Source organism: Chelonoidis abingdonii, chromosome 3 (assembly GCF_003597395.2).
Source record: "Chelonoidis abingdonii isolate Lonesome George chromosome 3, CheloAbing_2.0, whole genome shotgun sequence".
In the NCBI taxonomy this organism is placed as follows: Eukaryota; Metazoa; Chordata; order Testudines; family Testudinidae; genus Chelonoidis; species Chelonoidis abingdonii.
In genome coordinates this window covers 169,831,409-169,841,562 of record NC_133771.1, presented here as the reverse complement: position 1 = coordinate 169,841,562, position 10,154 = coordinate 169,831,409, and the positions used below count along the sequence as shown (strand labels likewise).

Below are 10,154 nucleotides of genomic sequence, written 5' to 3'. Positions count from 1 at the left end.
GTGAAGACTGCGTGTAGTCATTCAGTGGTTCAGTGCAAGCATGACAATGCCAAATCTGAACAAAGAAATCTAGTGTTGGCACTGAACATGAACAACATGCAAAACAAGAATTTCTTTTTCCTTCCAGGAGAAAAAAAAAAAAAAAAATGAACCAAAGCCTTTTGTCACTTGTGCTACTGCAAGTTTAAGCAGATTTTCTGTAATTTTTCAGCTCTTCGTTTTGTAAATCTTCCTTTATCATCAGAAATATACTGTAATTCAATTTTTCCCTCTTAAATAAAATATCTACGTGCCATAATTAGGTATGCATATAAAATTCAGAATAAGAAACAATTTTTCCTAATTTGCCGTAGCCAAAGAAAACAGTGATTTAAACTACAATACAGTAAATACAGTCATTTGTCAATCTTGAAACCTTTGAAAATTCTTTAAATATATTCTTTAAACATCCAAAATTTCAGTTATTTAAAGCTTCTCCAATTGTCCAACTATATCCTTAGAACAATTAGGTAAACATCACTGTTATTTATAGCACTTTATCTCAAAATAGGAGTAACTCAATTTTTAAATGATACAAAACGTTACCTTAGCTATGCCCTGTGAACTTTTTCCAAAGCCAAGAGTTTATGACCAACATTCACCAGCTATATGTCAATGTCCTATAAACATCTAATACAGAGAAGCCTGATTACCAATGACTTTCTATGAGACTTTGGATCCTAAATCAGTCAAGGTATGCTTTGCTCAGCATTGCAATGCCTAAGTACCTTCAAGAATTTGGGCCCTAAGCAATAATGACCTAGTTTTCACTAGGATATATATGTGCTCAGAAATCCTGAAAAATCAAGCCATTTATGGAGGAGATCAACTTTAAGCACCCATGCGTAGAAAAAAATAAAAAGTGTTAGAAGAATAAATCAGAAAACTAAAAACTGAAAGAAAACAAAAAACCCACTGGCTAATTCTCCAGGAATAAATCCAAGTGAGAAAATCATGCAAGACAGACAATAGCACTTTCAAACAGTATATCATTATAAGAAGTGGGGAGACAGTCCTTATTTCACGATAGCACAATTTACTACATAGGTTGGGAAAAGAGTGTCTGTACATCTGGGTATAGTGTTTAGATTATCCACAAATGCAAAGTTTGTTTTTAAAGTCATATGATACATACAGTACATAATCAGCAATAACCCACATTTAGATGAACAGATTTAACAATACAGTTTAGATATTAGAATCCAAATACTCAGGTACATCACTCAAAAATTTGTAGAGATATTTGGTTGTGGAAAGTAAAATATATCAATGAATGAAGATTGTCCCTCAGTAACTGAGAATTAGGATAGGTTGCCCATTTAGAGGGGAAAAAAAAGTCCATCAGGAAAGTATTTGAGTTACTTTCCAGACTGCACTTCTCACTGGCACTCCAGCTCATTCCTCCTGGTATTACTCATGTCCAGTGATGTGTTCTATGTAGATGTCCCTCGACCACCTGATGGTATCAGACACCATGAGTTGCCACATCAGCTGAGCTTAGCATTGAATGCCTCCACATTCTCTCGGCACTCACTCGTTACTGAGGTCCCGACTCCCAGCGCTGCAAGCTACGCCCACAGAGGATGTGGTTTACGTGTGGTTTACTCCGACCACACTCACACTTCAAAGCGCTGCCACGGCAGCACTTTGAAATTTCAAGTGTAGCCATACCTCCAGGGCTCTGACGATCAGTGCGTGAGTTTGGATTTTGTAGCCCCTAGCTCTCAGTGTGTAGGACAGAGGGGTGTATTTCTCCAGCTTTCAAGCTCGGGCATCGTGGAAGACCGGGGTCCTGTTTTCAAAGGGCACTGTGATGTCCACCATGATGATCTTCTTCCGGTTCTCGTTGGTGATGACAATGTCCGGACGCAGTTGGCTGTCAGTTTCAGTATTACTTACTTAACTGTCCTAAAAACTAGTATTCACTGTTATTAGAGTTAATACGAGCATTAAAATTACTAAGAGTTTAATACAGATAATACACATGCAGAGCAAGAAATGTAAAAATAAAATCTAGACCTCATTTCTGGGACTGAGAAGTAGCAATTCCTAGTAAAGGTTATATACACAATAATTTATATATCCAGTAACATACAGCTGAGTGAGCCGCCATACCAGACATCTGCCCACATCAGATGTGGCGGTTGGGCAGACCAAAAACTGAGTGTGCCTTCAAACTTTCTAAAACTGTTATCTGCATCACTGCTATACTTCTTGAAGAATTACTGTATTTATAAAATGACTTTTTAATTTTGTGATTAAAGAAAATACAGAAAAATAAATGAGAACTGGAGATAACAGATATTCAAGCTATATTTCTTTTATGTATCAGTTATAAAACCATTGATTCAATCTATTGCCCTTGTGCAGCAATTATCCTATCTGACAGGGATGGAGGAGGAAATAATAGTTGCAGGTCTACAGAATATGTTACAAGGCCTTGGTATATAAGATTTTGACTTGCACAAAAATATTAACAAAATGGAAGAGGACACTTGAACTCATGGTCTGCTTACTCCCCAGTCTAGAGCACCTTACTGTAGGGTATTTGTTATAGAATCATAGAATATCAGGGTTGGAAGGGACCTCAGGAGATCACCTAATCCAACCCCCTGCTCAAAGCAGGACCAATCCCCAGACAGATTTTTGCCCCAGATCCCTAAATGGCCCCCCTCAACGATTAAACTCACAACCCTGGGTTTAGCAGGTCAATGCTGGGGGAAGGCTCACTCTCCTTTTTTGAGACTGCACACAATGCGTCTAGATTCTTCTTCCCATACAAAAAAAACAGGTGTAAAGAAACATGAAGGAACGCAAGCGAAGGTGACTAAATGCGAAGTTAGCCATTTTCACGAGTAACATCCTGTAAAATTATCTTTCCAAAAGTTTTACAGTCTGATATTCAGGGCCACATTCAGCCATAAAGCTAGAGAATGCAAATCCAGTGACTTTAGAAGACTTGTGACAGAATTGAATTTGGCCCTTATATTGTAAAATACGTTTTTGAATCAAATCACTTCTTTGCACAACACATGCAAGCATATTGAAGATAAGCTATAAAGAAAAACATTAAAGTGTAACTAAAAAATATCTTGTAATTTAGGAAGGCTATTATAAACGGTAAACTTTTCAGTCTATAAGCAATACTAATCAAATGTTTACCAATATACAATTTTCAGGGGGGTAAATCTTTATTGTATTTCCTGAGATACACATTAGTATGTCAAAAAGTCTTTCCTTATTTTTTACTGTGAGCTTGTTCAAGCTATTTATTAGTATCTGAAATTATATACAGTGCAACATACAAACAGAAGTACACCCAATGATATGAATGTCCCAGTGCTGTATTCACTCTCAAGGAAGAGAGTTTCATGAAGTTTCCCTGTCCTGGCCTACCACCCCATTGTTATCTTGTCTCTTTTACCCTGCACAGTTAGTCTGTTGCTAACTCCTGCTGTTTACATATCCCTTTCCACATCTACTGTCAAAATCCCTCTGTGCCTTGATAATCTCCTTGCCTTAAAAACTGTAACCTCCTTCTTTCTGGCCTTACCAACATACACCTCATTCACCTCTAGCCTATCTACAACTTTTCACAAGTCATTTCACTGACTCTAAATCCCTATCTTAAAACTTTTCATGTTTTTATACCAAGATTACACAGCATGGTGACATGATGCATACCATATCATCCCAACCATTCTAAATCTAAGGCTGTGTATTCCTTCCTCCCTCTACATCCTCTTTTGCTACACTCAATTTAGAATACAAGAAGGCAACGATCATGTTTTTATTCACTATGTAAAGCATCAAATTGCATCTATAGTGCTATACAAAAGAAATAAAAAAAATCAGTCTTTCCTATCTTGTTTAGGAAACAGACCATAACTCATTCAGGAGCCCTTCTTCCTTTCAAAGAGATCTGAGACACACACTCTTCTTCAGATATTATTCATATTTCCATGCCTCTTTTTAAAAAAAGAATGCTGCACTGTACTAAATAAGGTGGATTCCCAAGCAAATGCAAAATTAAATGTTGGAAAGAAGAAAGGAAAAGATATAGACAAGCAATAGCTTGGCCAAGGCACATATACCTGAGTAAGATATGGACAAATTACTTTATTCTCCCCCAGGTCCATTCCCTCTTTCTGAGGCTGTCTACACTACAGTTTATGTCAGCATATTTTATGTCACTCAGGGGTGTAAATAAATCACTCCTGAGTGACATAAGTTACACTGACATAAGTGCTGGTGTGGACAGCGCTACGCTGGCAGGAGAGTTTCTCCCACCAACGAGCTCTCTCCTGTCAGCTTAGAGCAGCTACATTAGAGAGCTTACAGCGATGCAGCTGCATTGGTGCTGTAAACTCTCTATAGTGTAACCATGCCCTGAGACACTTATTCTTCACACAAAAGTCACAAGGCTAATGTTCGTACCATGATATTTTAGAAGACTCCACAACTGCAAGTATACTTATCTACTTTAAAAAAAATTATTTATTTTCATTGCTTTAATCTTTCTACTGTAGTGTTAGCACTTAACATAAGCATCACTCTTCTATTTTCCTATTTACAAGCCATTATACTGTATATTCTACTAATACAATACATAATTATCAGAAATTTAAGGGAAAATGCACAATTTTGTAGGGGTTAAAAAAATTACAAACTCAATCTGTACAGGATTCTCAAGTTTAGCATCCAAAATTTATACAAGGCATTATCCACGTAGCTTTGGAAGGGTATTTGCTACATTGACAAAGCAGCAACAAACTTACAGAAATACAATAAAATACAGAAAAAGATGGGTATTTGGGGTATGAGAAACAATACAGTTAGAACCGCTGTAGTTGTAAATTTAGCAATACCCACTTTTTCTAGAAACATGTAATTGCAAACCTGGACTACGAAAAACTATGGAGACAAAGTCAAGTGAAGGTCAGAGTGGTTTCTTTTGTAAACCAGGGAATCTAAAGAAATTCCTACTCTAAATCTGTTACCAAATTAGCAATTCAATAACTTTTAGTCTGAAGAAGCGTATTTCTCCCTCAACATGTCTCCTGCTTATACTTCTCCGTGATTTTCATAATCATTTGCTTAATATGTTTCAAAACATGATCTGCAGTTTTGGGACTTTTAAGTGACTTACTCCTAAAAACTGTACAATTAGGTCACTGTATAACTGCAGAATAGTGAAGGTTTCTCAAGGTAGGCACAGCCAACCCTGGTTTGGGTTATACTTACACAATATAAATTTTAACCAATGCTATAAATTGGCCCTGAGGACACTTTCAGATATCAGCTTTGCCTACTAATTTTAAGGTGTCACGTATGCAGGAGTCTCAGTAAATCAGAGTTATAGTATAATCAGAGGCCTGTGTATTCTGAGATTCTGCAATATTTGCTACAGAAGGTAAGTTTGCTGTACAAATGTACTACAAAATATCAGCTTTAAGTTTTTAGCAAGTTATGTTTCTGGACCATATAGCTGCAAAGATAACCTTGAAAACACAAAGTAAGTGGAAACTAACACAATACTGTCTTTGTGAATCTGCAGACAGCTTGAAACTATTGCTCCAAGAGGTATGAATTACATTCATCTCAATGAAGTGTTCTCTTCCTTATTGTCTATTTCGCTGCTTATCATTTTAGCAAAAACATTCAGCTAACATATTAACCCCATATTCCGAAAGCTGCCCCAATTTTTCTCTAACAAATTTTCAAAACTTCCAACTCCATCCCCCTAGCTCTGTACGCACAATTTACAATGAAGTTAAGCATTTTTAATACAGAATGCTTCCTCATATCAGACACTGAAAGTAGAAGAGCAGCAAAGAATAAGCTGAAATTAATATCAAAACAACAGTACAGGGTAACTATATTTACATGATTCATTTTCATAATTCATAAAAACCTCCATTTTAATACATCGGAGGCTGACACAGATGTTCCAGACTTTCTACTAGATTGCTAGAGAATCCAAGGCCTTGTAGTACAGTATACAAAGGCTTGGAAGGATCAGATCTTTAATTACAAAATGTTGATTTTACCATACATACAAATACAAATATTTCCATTAAACCAAAATGTGCAGATAGGCAAAATAAGAAAAATGCTGCTTGCGAACGTATTATGAGATTAATTTAAGAATATTTGCTTTGTATATTTTGCATGTGATATTGACAATCTGTGCTTCAACAGTTACAAATATAACTTTTTCAATCTCAACATCTGCTGTCACGAAAATGCTGTTGTCTGACACCACCCCATAATTTCCCGCAACGGGGAAAATTTAAATAAATAAAAACTGGAAAAATACTTAATGCCCATATTTTGCACAACGGCAAACACATTGATCGAAATTAAAAAATGCTTAAAATAATCATCGATATCTGTCAAAATTATAACAAATATCAATTCCATTCTCCAACACTTAACTATACGGAGCTCTGACCAGAACATTCCAACCCCTTAAATATGTTTTATTCCAAAAGATTCAAATGCCACTCACAGACATAAATATGATAAATTACTGTAACCATTTTAAAATACCTAGGAGCAGTAGACAGTCCTTGGGACTGAGAGAGAGAATAGAGTTACAACATCTGCTTTCCCCCTAGACAGTCCTCATTTTGACTCATTTGCAATATGTTATATGGGCCCAAATGTTCTCTATCACTCACTCAGTTCCATCAAAAACACAACCTAGGCAAAGCTACCTGCAACATGGCAAAACTTGGGTACACCTCCACAATGAGTTCCCTTTGCAATGTGATTCCAAATATCAAGATCAAAATGCAATGACACCTGGGCTCAGCAGCTTTGGGACAAGTCCTATCAGCAGGAAACCAGGGCAAGACTGGGACACAGGCAGACCAGAACACAGAATAATGCAACAAGTCCCAGGTGAACTAGATCATAATGACATAACTAAACAGATTCTGTCCCTGGGACACCTGAGGGAGATGCATTATCCACCTAGCCCTGCACCTCAGACTAGGGCTCTTCTCCCATTAAACACCCCTGCCCCACACCCAACTTGCACTACCTTTCCCCAAACTTTGGTCCCCAGCTCCCTATCACTGGGTCTTCCCTCTCCCTTACGCCCCTATCGACCCTACACCAATTCACACTGTCCTCTCCCAGACCCCGCTGCCCATTGCTGGGTCTCCCCCACTCCAGCTCTCAGTGCCCTCCCTCAGACCCCGCTGCCCATTGCTGGGGCTCCCCTCCCTCCAGCTCTCATTGCCCACCCCTACACCTACTGCCCATTGCTGCCCCCTTCCAGCTCTCGCTGCCCTCCACCAGACACCACTGCCCATTGCTGCCCCCTTCCAGCTCTCGCTGCCCACCCCCAGACTCCGCTGCCCACTGCTGCCCCCCCAGCTCTCATTGCCCACCCCCCACACCCGCTGCCCATTGCTAAGGCTCCCCCCCACACCACTCTCCCCTAGACCCCTGTTCCCAGCCCCTGGATCCGACCCCACCCCCATGCCAGCTCAGACCCATCACTCCCCCATGGGATCCCGACCCCGCTCACCTCGTGCCCCCTACATTCAGCTGGATGATCTCCCCGCTTCCCGCGCCGGCGAAGCCCCCGCCGTTCCCCGCCATCTTCCCCGCCGCCGCCTCCAGCTCCGGACAGCGCCCGCCGCCACCTTCCACCGCAGCCGGAGCCCACGGAACCAGCTGGAGGCGGCAGCTGAGGGAACGTACAGCAGAGCTGCCCCGGGCGTGGGCCAGCGCGGGAGAAACCGGGTCCCGAGAAGCTGCGGCCCCGCAGGCTCAGGCCAGCAAAGGCCGCGCCGCCTCCCCACTCCCTGGCCTGAGCCGGGCGGAAAGTGCCATGGCAACGCGCAGCACCTGGAGGAGGGGGCCCGGCAGGGGACAAAATACTCTTGAGTTCTTCGCGAAACGAGCACGGGAGGGGAGGGAGAGCTGTGGGGACGCCATGGGCGGGAGGGTTGGAAAGCCTGTTCCTTCAGTAGCAGAGTATGCACACGTCTCAATGGGGAATACACACGCGGCAGTTCCCCCAAAGTAGGGGACTGTCCCCCACACGCCCAAATTGAGGAATCCTCTCTCGCCAAACAGGCAAAACTCCTCTCTCCATTAATCCATTTTAAATATTTTGCCTCTGATTCACCAGTGTTGTTGCTGCGAGCAGCCAAGTTACATCAGCATAAAACTGGGCTAAAGGCACTGGTGAATCAGGCCCTTTATTCATAGTTCTGAAAGTGTTTGAGAGTTTTAATCAATGCTTATGAAAACTACAAAAACACCTGCACAGGACAAGTAGGGGAAGTGGGGACTGTCAAGCTGGGAAGTTATATTTGCTTAATATGTGGAGCATTAGTAACAGGCACATTCTTAAAAAGCTGCCCAATTAATTGTGCTCAATTTTTGAGAGGCCATTAACATTAAATGATTGCATTTCTCTTTTTCCCTCCTCCCTTGTATCCACAGAGAACATGACACCAGAATTGCAAAGGGGGAAATTCAATATCTGGATTCTGTATGACAACCTTTTTCTCTCAAAGTTTGAACATGACCAAGCTACTGAAAGCTGCTACTGCTAGGGAAACATTCTTATGGTACATTTTATTATTAAGCTTTAAGGCCAGCAACGTGAAATTAAAAGCCATCCATGGCACTGGCCCTTAGTTATCTGAGAGATCACCTCACCCCACAGACATCAAAAGCTAGATTCCATCAGAACCACCTTAACCAACAGATGGAGACTTGTGTGTCCAAAAGACATGACTCTCTCAGGAGCTGGACCTAGACTATAGAACTCATTCCTGCAAGAGAGAAGAGCAATCAGAGACCTCAGGATTCAAAACTATGTGCATAACTCAGTTTTCCCACCTCCATTGTGCTCACGGTCTATTTTCACTTGGGAGTGATGGGATGGGGAAAAAAGGTGGGGTAGGGAATTCTTCTTCCTTTTAAGCTTCTCCTGAAGGCAAAGGAGGGAAAGCTAGAGAGGAATTTTCCTTTGTTGTCATTCTTTTAATTATTTGGGGACCACTGAAGGTCACATAAGTACAGAAAGAAAAAGGGACAGTAAAGACAACTCAGTATGAGAAGATTGGCAGCATAGTTCAGGTTAAAGGATAATTTGTACTGTCCTTTCTTCAATGAAACATCTTGGCCATAAAGAGATTAATATTACTAAGTGGGCTCAGGGTGGCAAAATATATGATATCCTTCAACTCTGAATCCACAGTGCAATTTGATGAGGAAATCATTCTATTATAGAATGTAATGGAAATTTGACCAAGAATAAATGACTATATACGTAGTTAGGAGAGGAAGTCATAACATTGTGGTTTGAAGGAGTGAGTGTATGCTGCCAGCTTTGTGATCAAGTCTTACAGCCAAGTAAGGTTTTACTGTTTTCAGAGAGTAAGAATTTACAAATATGGGCTTTTTTCAACTAAGTGAAATTTGACAAGATACATAGGTCTTGTGCCAGGGACCAGCACCATTTAAACTCAGTATTGCCATTCTGCAAGGGCAGAGTGGACATCAGGGTCATAGCCTCACAGTGGAATCTCTTTTATGCTGTGCAAGGGGGCGTAATGACTAGTCTCCAATAGGTCAATACCAAAAGAATCACTGGAGGTGGGCTGGTGGCAGAACTATTGAATCTTCACTCGCATGGATTCAGTGGCTCAGAAGCCTTTAGTGGTATGAAGGGGGGTGGTAACTGCCATTTCAATCCATATGCTGAAAAAGTATCTACAAAGAGGGGCCTACCTAGTTATGGGATAGATTCCATCCTCCCAGTCCCCATGGAGTTCCCCAAACAAATACATTTACTGTGAATGTCACCCTGTGACACACACGCTCATTGGTATCAATTGGCAAAGGATTCAATATTCTATAATGACAACTCGTATCAGGCCTAACAAACTCACTACAGCTAGCACACTGCTTTCATAGTATTTATCAAGAAAGTGATGTGATATCTTAAATGCAAAATACGATCACACAGGTCATGAATATCATTGTGAAATGTATGGATCGACACTGTGTAAGGAGTTATGTGTATATATTGGAAAATATGTCTTAAGTCTGACTCAAAGCAGGGTTGACAAACAGGTTTTTGT

At 40.6% G+C, this 10,154-nt stretch overlaps 1 protein-coding gene across 1 annotated transcript in view; it reads right to left on the bottom strand.

The window, feature by feature from the left end:
* The window catches only part of KCTD3 (potassium channel tetramerization domain containing 3), a 72,181-nt gene extending 64,193 nt beyond the window's left edge, over window positions 1-7,988 (bottom strand). Inside the window, exon 1 of the mRNA XM_032769073.2 lies at window positions 7,580-7,988. Coding sequence (XP_032624964.1) covers window positions 7,580-7,653 — 74 coding nt within the window. The 5' untranslated portion in view covers window positions 7,654-7,988. The remainder of the gene's footprint in view (window positions 1-7,579) is intronic.
* Window positions 7,989-10,154: the final 2,166 nt, after the last annotated feature.